The 14,673-nt window shown below is 61.9% G+C and overlaps 4 protein-coding genes across 9 annotated transcripts in view; 3 read left to right on the top strand and 1 right to left on the bottom strand.

The window, feature by feature from the left end:
• The window catches only part of ARHGAP39 (Rho GTPase activating protein 39), a 55,591-nt gene extending 52,785 nt beyond the window's left edge, over positions 1-2,806 (top strand). For all 3 annotated transcript variants that reach the window (XM_061122906.1, XM_061122907.1, XM_061122904.1), the window contains 3 exons: positions 499-590; positions 993-1,162; positions 1,239-2,806. In XM_061122906.1, the coding sequence (XP_060978889.1) occupies positions 499-590; positions 993-1,162; positions 1,239-1,433 (457 nt within the window). In that variant the 3' untranslated portion in view covers positions 1,434-2,806. The remainder of the gene's footprint in view (positions 1-498; positions 591-992; positions 1,163-1,238) is intronic.
• Positions 2,807-3,463: 657 nt separating this feature from the next.
• C21H8orf82 (chromosome 21 C8orf82 homolog) lies at positions 3,464-5,048 on the top strand. Its single transcript, XM_061122909.1, has 3 exons — positions 3,464-3,715; positions 4,244-4,292; positions 4,572-5,048. Exons 1-3 carry the CDS (start codon positions 3,479-3,481, stop codon positions 5,015-5,017), a joined length of 732 nt encoding a protein of 243 aa, XP_060978892.1. The 5' UTR covers positions 3,464-3,478; the 3' UTR covers positions 5,018-5,048.
• Positions 5,049-5,300: 252 nt separating this feature from the next.
• Positions 5,301-10,094, top strand: LRRC24 (leucine rich repeat containing 24). The gene is made up of 5 exons (XM_061122908.1): positions 5,301-5,405; positions 7,392-7,642; positions 7,795-8,073; positions 8,238-8,406; positions 9,081-10,094. The coding sequence occupies exons 2-5, from the start codon at positions 7,475-7,477 to the stop codon at positions 9,995-9,997; spliced, it is 1,533 nt and encodes a 510-aa protein (XP_060978891.1). The 5' UTR covers positions 5,301-5,405; positions 7,392-7,474; the 3' UTR covers positions 9,998-10,094.
• Positions 10,095-10,475: 381 nt separating this feature from the next.
• LRRC14 (leucine rich repeat containing 14) lies at positions 10,476-14,553 on the bottom strand. 4 transcript variants are annotated; one of them, XM_061122912.1, is made up of 5 exons: positions 14,503-14,553; positions 14,063-14,093; positions 12,425-12,778; positions 11,656-12,240; positions 10,476-11,560 (listed from the first exon to the last, which is right to left on the bottom strand). In XM_061122912.1, exons 3-5 carry the CDS (start codon positions 12,751-12,753, stop codon positions 10,993-10,995), a joined length of 1,482 nt encoding a protein of 493 aa, XP_060978895.1. In that variant the 5' UTR covers positions 12,754-12,778; positions 14,063-14,093; positions 14,503-14,553; the 3' UTR covers positions 10,476-10,992. The 4 variants fall into 4 exon arrangements, with proteins under 4 accessions (XP_060978895.1, XP_060978893.1, XP_060978896.1 ...); XM_061122910.1 differs by having other exon boundaries at positions 13,962-14,093; XM_061122913.1 differs by having other exon boundaries at positions 14,429-14,519.
• Between the last annotated feature and the right edge of the window lie 120 nt (positions 14,554-14,673).

Raw genomic sequence — 14,673 nt, forward strand, 5'->3', positions numbered from 1 at the left:
GCATGATGGAGAGAGGCACCTTGGAGCAAATGGAGAGGCTGGGCACAGGACTGTTCCCCCTGAACTACATCATGCCCGAACCCAGGCAGGGGAGCTGGTCTGGGACAGTAATCCTGCAGAAATGGCCACCAGGGCCCCAGAGGGCACTTGGACAACAGCAGGGTCTGGAAAAATGCAGCAACTCTAAGCAAAGGGTCCTCACCTGTGAGTGGAGATGATACCTGCCCCAAGGGGGTGGCACATGGCCAGTCACCTGCCGTCATGACTCACCTGCCCAGGACAGGTGGGGAAACAAGCTTGTGGGTTTGGGCCTCAGGGATCATTCCGAGAAAAGGATCTGCATGGGGGTAGTCAGCAGCAGGATGAGGGCCTGGGGCAGGGGACCCCAGCCACACCTCCCCTCCGGTAGGAAGGTCATTCAGGCAGAGAGGGGTCATGAAGCCCTGACCTGGAGCAAGCCCAGCTCCTCCTCCCTGAGACCTGCCATGTGCTTGGCAGAGTACCTGGGGACATCGATGAAGTGAATGCCCTGAAGCTACAAGTGGACCAGTGGAAGGTGCCTACAGGCCTGGAGGACCCCCACGTCCCAGGTGAGCCCCCAGCCCCCTCAGCAGCAGGAGCAGCTGGAATGGTTCAGCCCTTCCCATGGAGAAGGGGCAGCCCTCTGATCCATTTCCAGCGCAGAGATCCGCTGCCGTTGGTCAGTCTCCGTGGCTCACAGTGGCTGCACAGCTCTCTTGATAAGTCCTCTCTAGAACATTTGCATGTCCTTCAGGACAGTGTCCCCACGCTCGGGGTCAGTCCTGGCAGTCAGGGCTAGGAGCCCACTGGCTTCCAGTCAGGCGGCCCACACCTCTGTGTGGACACCTCCAGTCTGGTCCTGCCCCCTCGGCGCCAACACACACACACTGCCCCCACGGCCCCGTTCACCCCTTGCTGCTGCTGGTCCCCGACGGCCCCGCACGGCCGAACACCCCGCACTGCGTTCCCAGCGTCGCTGCTGAAGCTGTGGTACCGGGAGCTGGAGGAGCCCCTGATCCCGCACGAGTTCTACGAGCAGTGCATCGCGCACTACGAGAGCCCGGAGGCCGCCGTGGCCGTGGTGCACGCGCTGCCCCGCATCAACCGCCTGGTGCTGTGCTACCTCATCCGCTTCCTCCAGGTAGGCGGTGGCGCCCCGCCCCCTCCACGCCCCGCCCCCTGTGCCCGGCTCGTGCCCACCCGCCGCTCCCCCGCAGGTGTTCGTGCAGCCTGCCAATGTGGCCATCACCAAGATGGACGTCAGCAACCTGGCCATGGTGATGGCGCCCAACTGCCTGCGCTGCCGCTCAGATGACCCACGGGTCATCTTTGAGAACACTCGCAAGGAGATGTCCTTCCTGCGCGTGCTCATCCAGCACCTGGACACCAGCTTCATGGAGGGCGTGCTATAGCGCGCGGGCACCGAGGGACCGAGGGTGGGGACAGAGCCTGCCCGGGCGCGCCTGGGCAGGGGTCACGCGGGGAGGGGGGAGGGGATGCCCCAGACGCGGAGGTAGCATGCCGGCTCCGCCCATGCCCGCCCCAGCCCTGGAACCCCCATCGCCCCTACCTGGGCCCTCGGCCTGAAGGCGCAGCCGGGGCTGAGGGGCGGAGGGAAGGGCGCCTCCGCCCCGCCCCCGGCCTCTGGCTGGTTCGTTAGGCGCGGCCCCGCCCATCGCCAGCCGCCGGTCGGCCGCGAGAAAGTGCCTTCTGTTTCCTGGAGCCAAGTGACACTGCCCCTCCCGGCCGGCCCCAGAGCACAAGCCGCCCTCCCTGGGGCAAGCTGTCTCGCTGGGGTGCTGCGCTCAACCTGGTCCTGGCCCGGGCCCATCCCGGCTACCCCTCCCTTCCTCTGCCCTCTCTCTGACCTGGGGGTCTCCTGGTCTGCGACTTTCACCCTCCCCAATTTCTCCCTCCCCTCTACCCTACCCCCCGCCTCCTGTGGCTTCAGCGTGGTGACTGCACAGGAATTTTGGGTCTCCAGGGCTCTGGGCTGTCCACCACCAGAGCAGAGTCCGGCCGGTCCAGGGCCCAGTAGGCTCTCTGGGTGGGAAGGAGCCTCCAAGCCAAAGTCCTCCGGGGTGGGGGGCAGGGTTGGGCAGGCATTCTTGGGGCAGGGTGGGGGAGGGGCGAGAATATTTTTTCTTCGTGTAACTATAAATTCAGAATCTATCCCGCATCCCAACCCGCCTGTGTATAGAGATATAAATAGAGCGAAAGATACAAGAACTAAATTTGCTAATGACATAATCTTAACCCAAATGCTATTTATTTCTGAGTCGTCCTCCCCCATCCTCTGCAGACAAGTTGCTATCATTCCTTCATTTTCTTCTCCACCTTCTTGGCTTTGACCAAAAAGCGAATCCTGCCCTACCCCTGTCCAAGACCTGCAGCAGATGAGAGGGCAGGAGCCCAGAGCGGGGGACCAGAGGGGAACCAGAGACTGTCCTTCCTCGAGGCCAGAGCGCGTGCCGGCAGGGTGAGGATAGGGAGGCGGAGGTACCTAGACTCTACATTTTCCATTTTGGAATTTTGAGTTCCAATCGTTGTAAAACCTAATTTACCCCCAGTTTATATATATATATATTTTTTAGAGTTGAGTTTTTATTTATTATTAAAAACAAAAAAGCCCAGCCCTGCCGAGGCCCGGTGTCCCCCTGGGAGAAGGTCCTCGGTCCGGTGGTCTCGAGGCTTGGGTACCGCCAGCCCGGCCAAAGACTCGCTCTGACGCATGGACTCGAGAGATGAAAACACTTGGTGTGAATAAAGTACGTGTGGACACTTGCGAGTCTGTCGCCTCCCATTTCTTCCAGTGGCAGAGGCAGCTATCAGCAGCCAGTCGGTTGCCGGTGTGGGCACCGGGGTGGACGTAAGGTCAAGGGAGAATAGGGGGAGCAGGGAGGGGTTCGGGGAGGAGAGGAAGTTACCTCCTGGGGATGGGGCGAGGCACCTGAGATACTCCACTTGAGTCCGTAAGCTCTGCTTGATTGCCTGAGGGTGGGGTGGGGACCACAGGCGGGGTTCTGACCCATCTTACGGCCCAAGCTGGCACAGGCTTTCTGGGCGGCGTTTATTCACCACCTGTCTTAGCAGCCACCCTCACATGCAGGCTGCCTAGCCGGGCCGGCTTCCTGAGGGTGGGGGTACACTGCACGTACCTGGCTCACGTGAGGACAGCCAGTCTCTGCGGGCGGAGGGACAGGGCCTGCATGCCCAGCGAAGTCCAGGCCCAGCCGATGTCCCTGTTCCCGAAACCGACCGCACCTGCGTCTCACACTAGAAGCCCAACGTCGGGCGATCCCGCCCACCACCCTTTTCCCCAGCCGGAACGCTGGGCGGCGTGCCACAGAGAAGGGAGAGTGTCGGGAACGCCTGGGGTTGGGAGGAGAGAGGAAGGGGGTAGGGGTGGGCGTGGGCCGAGCTCCGTGGCCGCCGACGGAACCCAAAGCACCAGGCCATGACCGCCGGGGGACCGGTGTTCCCACAGCACCTGCTCCGCATGACCTCCGGCCGTTTCCGGCGCTGGAGGAGGATGTGGGCGATGAGCGGGGTGCTGCGGCCCTGGGCTCTAATCTTGGCCCGGTCCCCGGGAGCCCGGACCTACGCTGGGGGCGGGGGCGTCTCCTACACGCAGGGCCAGAGCCCAGAGCCTCGGACGCGCGAGTACTTTTACTATGTGGATCATCAGGGCCAGGTGGGCGGGGGCGGGGTCTTTACAGTAAGACAACCCGGCCTCCCGGGTCGCGCTGGAAACACTGGGACGCGCGGCTATGGCCCCAAAGGGTTAGGCCCCCAGCGGACAACGTCCCACTCGTGGCTGCGCCCTGCGGGCTTTGCATCCCCCGGTCCTGCGTCCCACGCCGCCGCGCCTGATTTGGAAGCCCTGGCGGTGGCATCCACCATACACACAAGGAAACAACTCAGCTCTGCGGAGGAAGTGGCACATCTCATTAGCAACTAGAAGGGAGGGGGGAAGAGGCGCGGGAAGGGCCTGCCAGCTGAGAGAATCTGTGCTTGAGGAAGTAAGGCGGGGGGCGAGGGATAGATGTGGGGAGGTCGGCAGGGCTCCCAGGTTTATCTTCCACGCGCCTCCCTGCACATGGTGTGCACAGACGAGCAAAGAAAGCTGACATTAGCCCGGGCTTAGGCCCACCAGCGCCTTCTCGCCCTGTGACAGCTCTCTCGGGCTGCTACTCAAGGTTCACGGTCTGCTTCTCTGCAGCTTTTCCTGGACGACTCCAGAATGAAGAACTTTACCACTTGCTTCAAAGGTACCGATACTCCTTCCACCCCCACCTTCCCTCTTCCTTCGGGAAAGGCTCTTAAGGGTTCGCGTTGCCCAACCTGCCAGCCGTCCTGCCCGCATTAGGAGGCTGGCTGTACTGTGCCTAAAAGCCCGCTAACTAAAGTGAGGACTAGGCGGCTGTCCGACAGCCAGCGCAAGCCCTTGGTGTGACCCAGGGCGAGCCGCCTGCCTGGGGCAATAGGGTCCGGGGGACTCGGGGTCTGGCGTGCTGAGCAGTCACGCCCTTTCCCCCTCCTCCCCACAGACCCGCAGTTCCTGGTCATGTTTTTCTCCCGCCTGACACCCAACCGCAGCGGGCGCTACGAGGCCTCCTTCCCCTTCCTCTCGCTCTGCGGCAGGGAACGCAACTTCCTACGCTGCGAAGACCGGCCCGTGGTCTTCACGCACCTGCTGGCCGCGGGCCCCGCGCTCCAGCGCCTCTCCTACTGCGGCGGCGGCGAGGCCCTGGCTGTGCCCTTCGAGCCTGCGCGCCTGCTGCCGCTGGCCACGAATGGGCGTCTCTACCACCCAGCGCCGGAGCGCGCGGGCGGCGTGGGCCTGGTGCGATCGGCTCTGGCCTTCGAGCTCAGCGCTTGCTTCGAGTACGCGCCAGGCGCGCCCGAGCTGCCTTCGCACGTGCGCTGGCAGGGCCGCCGTTTCGCACTCACCATGGACCTGGCCCCGCTCCTGCTTGCTGCCCCGCCGCCCTGAGCCGCGGGCCAGCAGCCGCTGGCACCCGCGGCGCCCCGGGCCGCCTCGCTGCGCACGCGCCACCCGGAGAGCGCGCTGGCCGAGTGCGCGTGCGCGGCGAAGGTGCGCCGCGGCCCCGCCCCGCCGGCGCTGTCCGAGGTGGCGCCGCGGACCGTGTCCCGACGCCGGCAGGGGCGGGGTCTCGGGGGCCCTACTCCCTCCACACACCCCCGGCCTGGGGCGTTTTCGTCCTCTGGTCTGCCGGGCGCTCGCGACGGCGGATCGGGACGGCCGGGCGGGAGGCGCGGGGGCTCCAGTGCGCGAGCCCGAGCGGCGCCCGTCCCTCGCCCGCCGGGTGCTGCTCTGTGGGCCGGGGTTCGGCGGGGGAGCCGCGCCGCGGGAGCGTCAGGTGAGGGGGCGCCCGGCCCAAGGTCAGCGGGCATGGGGCGGGATCAGGGCCCATCCCGGCTCTCTCTGGCGACTACCGAGAAGGGCGTGCGACCTGACGGGGACCACGCCCTGCCCTGGACAGACCGCGCCGGAGGGGATGCAGGGGGCGCCTCGGGAGATCAAGGTTCGGGCCTCGCACTGCGTGGAAGAGCGAAGCGGGGCTTCCTCCATTATCTCTTCACTCAGCCCTCCTCGCACAGATGGGCCCCCTGGAGACTGACAGCTGTTGCCAAATCCAGTATGTTACACCCCACCTCCTACCCAGTCAGATTAGGAGGGTTTCCGCTGGGTTAAAGTATTTCTGACCTCTTCCTACTTGAGTCCTCATGCCCAGGCCAGCTCTTCCACACGTATCAACATCTAGGGGGTGTCCACGTGAGCAGCAATCCTCTTAAGTCCTTAAGAGGAGGCCAAGAATCTTCTCTGAGAGGCCCTGCCGCTGAAAGATGGGTGGGCACCCTAGGCCAGCCCCTTTGCTGAGGGAACTGGGTCCCAGGGGCTGAGAATGCCCCCCAACTTCTTGGGGTTCACACACATTCTGAGACATCTGGAACTTGCCTCTGCCTAGACCAAAGCAATTACATTAAAACTTTCACTGTGCCTGCTTCTTTTCAGTAATTTTAAATAACCATGTGAGTTAAATTTAGAGCAAGATTTAAATAAATACCAAGGCCACTTGGTAACTTTCCACGTGACACACTCTTCCTAGTAGGAGACCTGGTGAACAGGCAGGTGTTCAGAGCAGAGACCATTTGAAGTGGAGGCTAGCTGATGGCACACCTCAGCCCCACCATCCAACTGGACTCATCGTGCCTTGAACTAGACTCAGGTCTTCTCTTTCTAGGATCACAGCTGCATGTGTATAACCCCCAAAACAAAACACTACACACTCCTTCAAAGTCCAGGAGGTCACTGAGCACAGAACCTACTTGGCAAACTACCCTAGAAACTCAGTTGGTGACCCAAGGTTCCTTCTTTCACAGCCCAGTCATCCCAAGGACCCACCTACCCCCAAAGATGGATGCATCTTTCTAGGAGTCAGCATGGAGAACATAGACCCCACAGCTGAACTGGCTTTCCTATTTGTCTCATCCAATACCCTGGCAAGTTCCCTGGAAAAAGCTCTAATTATAGCTAAGCTGTTCTACTCACTCCCACACCAAGTAGGGCAGGGCCAGAGGCTGGACCAAAGTATGCCTCCATTTTCCTGTGGCTGGTGCCCCCCGAGACCAGTTGTGCCCATGTCCTTGTCACAGCAGGAAAATCTGAGTGTAGGGGCCACAGCATGAGTTCTAGGGATAAAAATGACGAGAATAAATTCTGGGTCAAAATTAGGTGAGGACAAGGACAAACACTAGCAGCAGGGAGACTTGGGCCCTGTCCTGAGGTTACGCAAAGGACCCCTGGTCTGGGCTGTGTTTCTTGAGGTCTCATGCCAGTGCTCAAGAGTGAGTTCATGCAGACCAGGGGACGTGTCTGCTCAGAGCCTGTTTTTTCCCTTCTAGTCCATGCTTTGGTGACTGACCCTGAACTTCTCCCACGTGTTCCCAAGCCCATACCAGCCTCTTGCACCCAAGATCCAAGGAGTGACTGGATGTTGGGTTGTAGAGGGCACTTCAGTCCATGTGTCCACATGCATGAGCAGGAAACCCTTCAGTCCCAGGCAGATGGGGGATGGGGAGAGAAAAGTGTTGGGGTGGCATAGGCTTCTCTCCTGTGGCCTACGTGGCAAGACTCTGAAGACAAAAATTCTAAATTGAAACCTGATGCTCCAGATCTTTGACTTTTTTTTTTAAGCTTTTTATAAAGGAAGGCAATGAAATTTTATTTTACCAGTTTCTTAAACCGATTTCAAGCTTCAAAATGCAGACACGGTGTGTGCCTCCATTCATGCTTTTCGCTGGCTCTCAAATGTTAGGGACAGGCCTGCCAACCTGTGTTTCAGGAGTTGCATCCCATCGGGGCCGGACTGTAGGGAGGCTGCTGAAAAGGCTGCAGGTTCGTGGCCTGCGGCCGGTCCCGCGGGAGATGGCCCCAGGGGCGCCTGCACTGCTGCTATTGTCGCTGCTGTCACTGCCGGGTCTCCCGCCTCGCGCTGCCGGCTGCCCCGCCGCCTGCCGCTGCTACAGCGCCACGGTGGAGTGCGGTGCTCTGCGGCTGCGCGTGGTCCCGCCTGGAATCCCACCCGGGACGCAGGTGGGCACCGCGTGGGGCTGCCGGGCTGCGGACAAGGGGTGCCAGCAAAACGGAGGGACGGGTGTGTGAGCCTCCCCGTGGGTGAATGGGGAGCCCTAGGGAAAAGAAAGACGCCTTCAGTGGGGTAAGCGCCGTCTCTCCCTCCGACACAGACGCTGTTCCTGCAGGACAATAGCATCGCGCGCCTGGAGCCGGGCATCCTGGCGCCCCTCGCCTCCCTGCGCCATCTCTACCTGCACAACAACAGCCTACACACCCTAGAGTCGGGCGCCTTCCGTGCGCAGTCGCGCCTGCTGGAACTGGCGCTCACTGGCAACCGGCTGCGCGGCTTGCGCGTCGGCGCTTTCACAGGCCTGGCCCAACTGCGCGTGCTCTACCTAGCTGGCAACCAGCTGGTACAGCTGCTGGATTTCACCTTCCTACACTTGCAGGTGAGGTGGGAGGAGTGTGCAAGAAGGGTAGAGGTCCTCCTAAACTGCCACCTGCCCTACTGGGCTGGAGTAGTGAAGGGGAGAAAAGGCAGCCCAGGCTAGTCTGGTAAGAAGGGGACCTGTCCCCCAGGGCCCCTTTCTCTGATGATCTGTCCCTGCTTCAGCGACTGCAGGAGCTGCACCTGCAGGAAAACAGCATTGAGCTGCTGGAGGACCAGGCCCTGGCTGGGCTCTCCTCACTGGCGCTGCTGGACCTCAGCAGGAACCAGCTGGGCACCATCAGCCGGGAGGCCCTGCAGCCACTGGCCAGCCTGCAGGTCTTGCGCCTCACAGGTAGCTCTTTCTGGGGGCAAGGGGCTCTCGTGCAAAGGTAGCTTCCTTGGCCACAGTGGTGGCAGTAGGAAGCCAGCCAGCTGGAGAGGGCTCCAGTGGCAGCTCTAGGGGGCGGGGCAGCACTACCTACCCACAGCCATGATAGAAAGCTGCTAGGAACAAGGGTAGGGTCATAGTTGCCTAAGGGAGACAGAACATTTACAAGGCCATGAACAAGCCAGACAGAGCTAAGCAGCCTCCACATTTTTGAGCCAGGAGAGGGCCTGCACGAAAAAAACGGAAACATGACCAGTACTGGGGACATTCCCTCCAGACAGCGCCTGACGACAAAGCTGGCAGGATGTGCAAGGTCTTAGTGCTGGTGGGATGCCTATGTGGACACAGAGGCTCCCCTCAAATAGCAAAACTTGTGGCAGGGAGAGACGCCAGGAACAGGAGCTTTCTCAGAGACTGGTGAAATGAATTGGACATGCATCACAGAACGGAATTTGGGTTGTGTGTGTGGGGTGGGTGAATGCTGCCCACTCTAAGGAGCCCCGTCAGAGAGAGGTGGCAGGGGTCCCCCACAGTGTTAGGTAAGAAAGGGGCTCCTGCTCTTGCCAACAACCCCAACCGCACAGGCTGTGTTCCAGAGCCACCCGTGAGCTACATGCCTAATGCTGCTCTACCCACAGAGAACCCATGGCGCTGTGACTGTGCCCTGCACTGGCTGGGAGCCTGGATCAAAGAAGGAGGCCAGCGACTGCTCAGCTCCAGGGACAAGAAGATCCTGTGTGCAGAGCCCCCGCGCCTGGCACTTCAGAGTCTCCTGGAAGTATCTGGAAGTAGCCTCATCTGCATCCCACCGTCTGTGCACGTGGAGCCGCTGGAGGTGACAGCCAACCTGGGTGAAGACCTGCGGGTGGCCTGCCAGGCTTCAGGCTACCCGCAGCCCCTGGTGACCTGGAGAAAGGTGGCGCAGCCTCGCGAGGGCGCGCCGCGCGCCGAGGCCCAGCCAGAAGTTGGGTGGCGGGGCCCAGGAGGTCTCGGGGCCTCCGACACCGGCAGCGGCATGCTCTTCCTCACCAACATCACCCTAGCCCACGCTGGAAAGTACGAGTGTGAGGCCTCCAACGCCGGCGGCGCTGCCCGCGTACCCTTCCAGCTCTTGGTCAACGTGTCCCGGCAGCAGCATCTGGCGCCCGCGCCACCCCCGGCCGGCGGCCCAGTCAGTCACGAGCCCCTGCCTGAGGCGGGCAGCATGGCCTTCCGTGCCCTGGGCCTGGCCACACAGACGGCCATCGCGGCTGCCATCGCGCTCCTGGCGCTCACGGCTCTGTTACTGGCGACCATGATCTGCCGCCGGCGGCGCAGGCGTAAGAAGGCGCCGGGGCCTCCCGGGGAGGGAGCGCTCTTCGTCAACGACTACTCCGACGGGCCCTGCACCTTCGCGCAGCTCGAGGAGCTCCGCGACGAGCGGGGCCACGAGATGTTCGTCATTGACCGCTCCAAACCGCTCTTCGCCGAGGGCCCGGCGGAAGCGGCTGAAGCGCCTGGAGTCGCGCAGGGCCTCCCGCTGCAGCCCCCCTCCGCCTACGAGATCCACTGCTGAGGGGTGGGGCGCGGGCTGATGACGTAGGTCCCGCGGATTGGGCGCTCCGACTCACCCAGCACATGCCCCAGCGTGGTCAGTAAAGGGTGGAAGCTGCGCAGTGTAGCGAGCTGTGTATGCGGGTTTAGGGGGCGGGGCGCGGCGCGGGGCGGGGCGGGGCGGGGCGGGACGGGAGCATCTGTGGACCCCTGCAAATTAAAGTCCTGGGACGTGAACGCAGGGTGCGGGGGATAGGCTCCCAACACCCCACTGAGACCCTCCAGAAACGATCCCCCCACTTCCCAAATTAACCCGACCTCCAGCTCTGTGGGTCTGCGTCTGGTCCCACCGCCTTTTGTAGGCCTGGACCTCTGAGATGTGGGGGAGAGGGGACAGATTGCGGAGATGCCCAAAAAAACGGAGGGGCAGCAAACCAAAGACATGGTCCCCAGTGACCAGGCTGGGGATGACAGAATAGGAGACGAGTCATTCTAACCAGTTAGGGCAGAAAAAAGTCACAGATTTAAGTTCTAAGCACACTGCACATTTGTACCTTTTAAGACACCCTCTGGCACCAAAACCCAGAAGAGGTAAGAGGCCCCAGAGTGCCTGGGTTCCCAACGCTCTGTGAAGTAGGCCCCTGTCCCAACTTCCAACCCAGAGAAATCTGCTCTTGGGGAGGGCCTAGAGGAAAAGATCATCTCTCAGCTTGAAGACCCCAGGACACTGAAGGGCAGCTAAGTGCAGCCAAACCAAGCAGGGCCATGTAGGCCTGGAATCCAGCCCTTGGGCCCACAGATGGTCAGCGAGCCAGGGGAGCAGGCGCAGGACAAACTGCACACGGTGCTGCAGAAAGCATGGGGAGGCTCAAGGCGAGCCCTGGAGCAAAGAAATCAGGCCACTGCCATTGTGTCAGGCCTGCAGCAGGGTTCCAGGATAGGCTCTGCCTACCCAAGGGGCAAGGGGCCTCTGGCAGCCCTGGACCCCAGGACAGTCTCTCACCCAGAGCTTGGAGGTCACAGGCTGAAGTAGTCTGCAGCCAGGCGCCCATAGATGTCTGTGGTCCAGAGCACGTGTGCACGGCCTGAGGCCAATAGCAACTGGTGCAACTCGGCCTCCACACGGGCAAACTTCTCCTCATTGATGGAGGCTTCCAGGAGGACAGAGGCAGGCGGGGGCCAGGGCAGGCCCTCATAGCAGTCCACGGGGAAAGGGTGCACCACTGTGCGCAGCTCAGCCTGCACCACTGAGTCCCGCAGTAGCTCCCTGAGCCCTGCCACGGACAGCGGGTTGCCGTAGAGGCCGAGGTAGCGGAGGCTGGCACAACGAGTCAGCACAGGGAGTGTGGCCAGCAGCTGGGTATCAGCAAGCTGGCACTCGGTCAGCTCGAGGTGCAACAGTGTGGCTGCTGCTGCCTGCAATAGACCCTGGAAGGGCTCCAGCTGGCTCCCAGACAGGTCGTTGCCACTCAGGTCCAACTTCTTGAGGTGGACAGCATGGGAGCTCTGTGCCAGAAAACGCAGGTCCTCAGGCAGCAGGGCACAGAAGGCTAGCTCCAGGCTCTCGAGGGGGCTCTGCAGGGTGCTGGGGTGAGAACATAAGGGGTCACAAATAGGGGAGCCAGGGGAGGGTCTGCTGGAGGGGAAGGGAAAGGCAGGGCCATAGCAGAGTCCACTCACCTGAGCAGCTGGTCCAGCCGCCCTGAGAGGAGAGAGGAACCCATGCTGAGCTCCCGCAGACAGGTGAAGCGGCCCATCTGGGCCAGAAAGTAGCGGAAGTTATCCTCACCATCCACGGAGGGCTGCCGAGAGTCCCCATGCACATAGTGCAGCCGCAGGCTGGCCAGGTGCTGGAAGCGGGCCACGTGTGGGATGATGACGGACAGGCCACGCAGGCCCAAGTTGTTGAAGCGCAGGTCCACGCGGCGCAAGCAGCCTGCATCCAGAAGCTGCAGCAGGGCCACGGTATTGCGCATGGGCAGGTCCTCAGCCCGCAGGTCCCGACAGCAGAGCCGCAGCGGGCTGCCTACGCTGCTGCGGAGTGCCTCCCGCAAGAATGCATAGGAAGCCCGGTTCACGCGCAGGTCCACACGCACCTCCACAGGAACAGGCGCCAGGCCAGGCTCTGCAGTCCTGCCCTGCTGCTGTGCGATGCACGTGCGGGCCACAGCTGCCGTGCAATCCCACATGCTCATGGTGCCAGGGTCCTGCTCCACGCCGTCATCCAGAAGGCCCGTCATATCCAGCACCCGCAGCGCATGCTTCCTGGGAGCATGGGTGGGCTGAGGCAGGAGACAAGGGGACAGAGCCCACACCCACACCCAGCCACCTTGGGACAGAAGCAACATGCCTATTTCTGCACTGAGCTCTTGCACCACCTGGAACCTCTTGGGGGACCCGCTCTGCATCCCCCCCACCAGGCGTGAAGGTCCCTCCAGTGAGCCCATACCTGCAGAGGGGCTGTGTGCCAGCCTCAGTCTCCGGGGTGTGGAGCCGGGCAGTCAGGCCCAGGATCACAGCTTGCATGCTCTCTGTGCTGGGCCGCTCCTGCAGCAGGGCCCGGCTGCAGTGGGCACACTCCTGCAGCAGCTGCTGGAAGCTGAGCAGCGGGAAAGGCCAAGTGTGCACCAGCTCACGCAGCACTACCGTCTTCTTGTCCATGAAGGCCACTTTGAACAGCAAGGGGAAGAGCTCTCGCGGCAGCAGGGGCAGGGCCTGGCAGGCGGCCGGCTGGCACTGGAGCACCTGCCGTGTGCTCAGGAACACGAGGGTGTGCATGGCGCTGGGCCAGGCAGGAGGCCACCTGCAGGGAGGTGCCCTTCAGTGGGGAGGACAGACTCCAGTCCTACCCCCTCCATGCTGGTAGTGGGAAAGCTCAGCCTGGTGCTTGGCACAGAGCAGAGAACCATGGCTCTGACAAGCAAGTGCCAGATACTTCGCAACAGGCTGAAAAAAGGAGAAAGGAGAAAAAGGCCACCCCTGTCTTGGCCCCTGAGAAGCACGGGGGCCTCTCTAGGGAGACAAAGCCACCAAGCAGCATATAAACAGCAATGGCACCAGAGACAACCAGCCTGTGTAGGTATGCTTTTGATGGCTGCTGCTCTGCAGGGCACACCATCTGTTTTTCAGGCCTTCCACTTATCAAGAGATCCTCCCCTTCTTAAACATAGAAAAAAGCCAACCCCCACCCACCACCCCCACCCCTGGCCAAGCACTAGAAGGATGAGATAATCCCAGGGGCTGGAAGGTGCATCACAGCACCCTCTCTCAGCCGCCTCACAAGCTCCTGAAGGCTGCCCTTGGATTCTGCACATCACAGCAAAGAGGAGTGGAAACTATAGATACAATTTAATGAACAGCAGGACAAGTAGAAAGCACCAGAACCCAGTGAACTCTGAGTCTGAAGAGCTAGAGTATCCCAAGCCCTCAACGTGTTCTAACCACTATTGTCCAGAAGCACTGTCAGGCATGGAGACCCCTGGAGATTTACAAAGAAAGAATGCCTCACCCATCAGGGTCCTTGCCACCTGTGTAAATGTCTCTCTTCCCTGGAGAACCATGATAAAAGAACAAGTAACAAACCCATGGGATTCAAAGACCCCAAACTAGGGGCCTTTTCTGAGATAGGTAGAGGCGGCTGTCAAAGGTATATCCAAGCCGACAAGGAGCACAAAAGAGATGCCTGAGACCACAAGGTACGTGCGTGACAGCTCTGCTGCTGACTTACTGTGTGCCAGGCACCTCATACTCAAAGCTGCCTCCGGGCCACTTCCCTGAAAATGTTAGGAAACTAAGACCTGCTGCTGCTAAGTCACGTCAGTCGTGTCCGACTCTTTGCGACCCCATAGACGGCAGCCCCCCAGGCTCCTGTCCCTGGGATTCTTCAGGCAAGAATACTGGAGTGGGTTGCCATTTCAAGGTCACAGCCCAGGTAACGAGCTTGGGAAGGGTGGCAGCCTGGCCCCAGAGCCCCAGCTCTTGCGGACCTCATACACAAGTCCTAAGGGCGCTGGTTCCTGAGAAGCCCGGGACGTCAACCCTCCGTCTCGCTCTGCCTGAGGATAAATCTCGCGAGGACGATTCATACCTCGCTGTGAGACGACAGACCAACCGAGCACCTGTCACGAGAAAAAATGAAAGCAGCCAGTGTGGTCACTATGGAAGGAGTCTCGGCGTGGTAGCCACCGCCCCCTCCCACCGGCCCACGGCTCCAGTGTTTCCCTGAAGACGCCCCCGCACGGCTCCTCCGGGCCTCCAGCGGCGGGAGCCCGTCAATTCGACGCCCTCCGTCTCTCCGGCAGGGCCTGCCTCTCGAAGACGGAGCGTCGTCCCCCAGGACCCGAGGCCGCTCAGCCCGGCACCCGATGCGGGTCTTCCCCTTCCCGCGGCCGCCCCGCCCGGGCTCCCGCCCCCGCCCCCGCCTCCGGTGCGGCGCCGCCCCGAGAGCCCGCACCCTCCTTGTGCGGCCAGGCAGAGAAGGAGCAACAAGCCGCCGTGCTCCGTCCCCACCAGGCAGCCCGCGCTCACCCGGACCCAAGCCGCCGCCACCGCCGCCGGCCCCGCCTCGCCGTACGTCGCGCTCCGCCTGCGCCGTCGCGCGCCGCGATGTCGTAAACGCACCTCATTGGTTGCCGCAGCAGGGCCCCGCGGATTGGCTGCCCCAGCCCAGGGGCCGCCGCGGTGTTACGCCTCAAACGC

The sequence above is a fragment of the Dama dama genome, chromosome 21 (assembly GCF_033118175.1).
Source record: "Dama dama isolate Ldn47 chromosome 21, ASM3311817v1, whole genome shotgun sequence".
In the NCBI taxonomy this organism is placed as follows: domain Eukaryota; kingdom Metazoa; phylum Chordata; class Mammalia; order Artiodactyla; family Cervidae; genus Dama; species Dama dama.

Excerpts from the sequence above, each read along its gene's own strand:
- C21H8orf82 (XM_061122909.1), top strand. The coding sequence starts at position 3,479 with ATGACCGCCGGGGGACCGGTGTTCCCACAGCACCTGCTCCGCATGACC. Across the intron at positions 3,716-4,243 it reads ATGTGGATCATCAGGGCCAG|CTTTTCCTGGACGACTCCAG; the intron begins GTGGGCGGGGGC and ends GCTTCTCTGCAG. Across the intron at positions 4,293-4,571 it reads CTTTACCACTTGCTTCAAAG|ACCCGCAGTTCCTGGTCATG; the intron begins GTACCGATACTC and ends TCCTCCCCACAG.
- LRRC24 (XM_061122908.1), top strand. The coding sequence starts at position 7,475 with ATGGCCCCAGGGGCGCCTGCACTGCTGCTATTGTCGCTGCTGTCACTG. Across the intron at positions 7,643-7,794 it reads GAATCCCACCCGGGACGCAG|ACGCTGTTCCTGCAGGACAA; the intron begins GTGGGCACCGCG and ends CCTCCGACACAG. Across the intron at positions 8,074-8,237 it reads TCACCTTCCTACACTTGCAG|CGACTGCAGGAGCTGCACCT; the intron begins GTGAGGTGGGAG and ends TCCCTGCTTCAG.
- LRRC14 (XM_061122910.1), bottom strand. Across the intron at positions 12,241-12,424 it reads GGCACACAGCCCCTCTGCAG|GAAGCATGCGCTGCGGGTGC; the intron begins GTATGGGCTCAC and ends CCATGCTCCCAG. Across the intron at positions 11,561-11,655 it reads CGGCTGGACCAGCTGCTCAG|CACCCTGCAGAGCCCCCTCG; the intron begins GTGAGTGGACTC and ends TTCTCACCCCAG.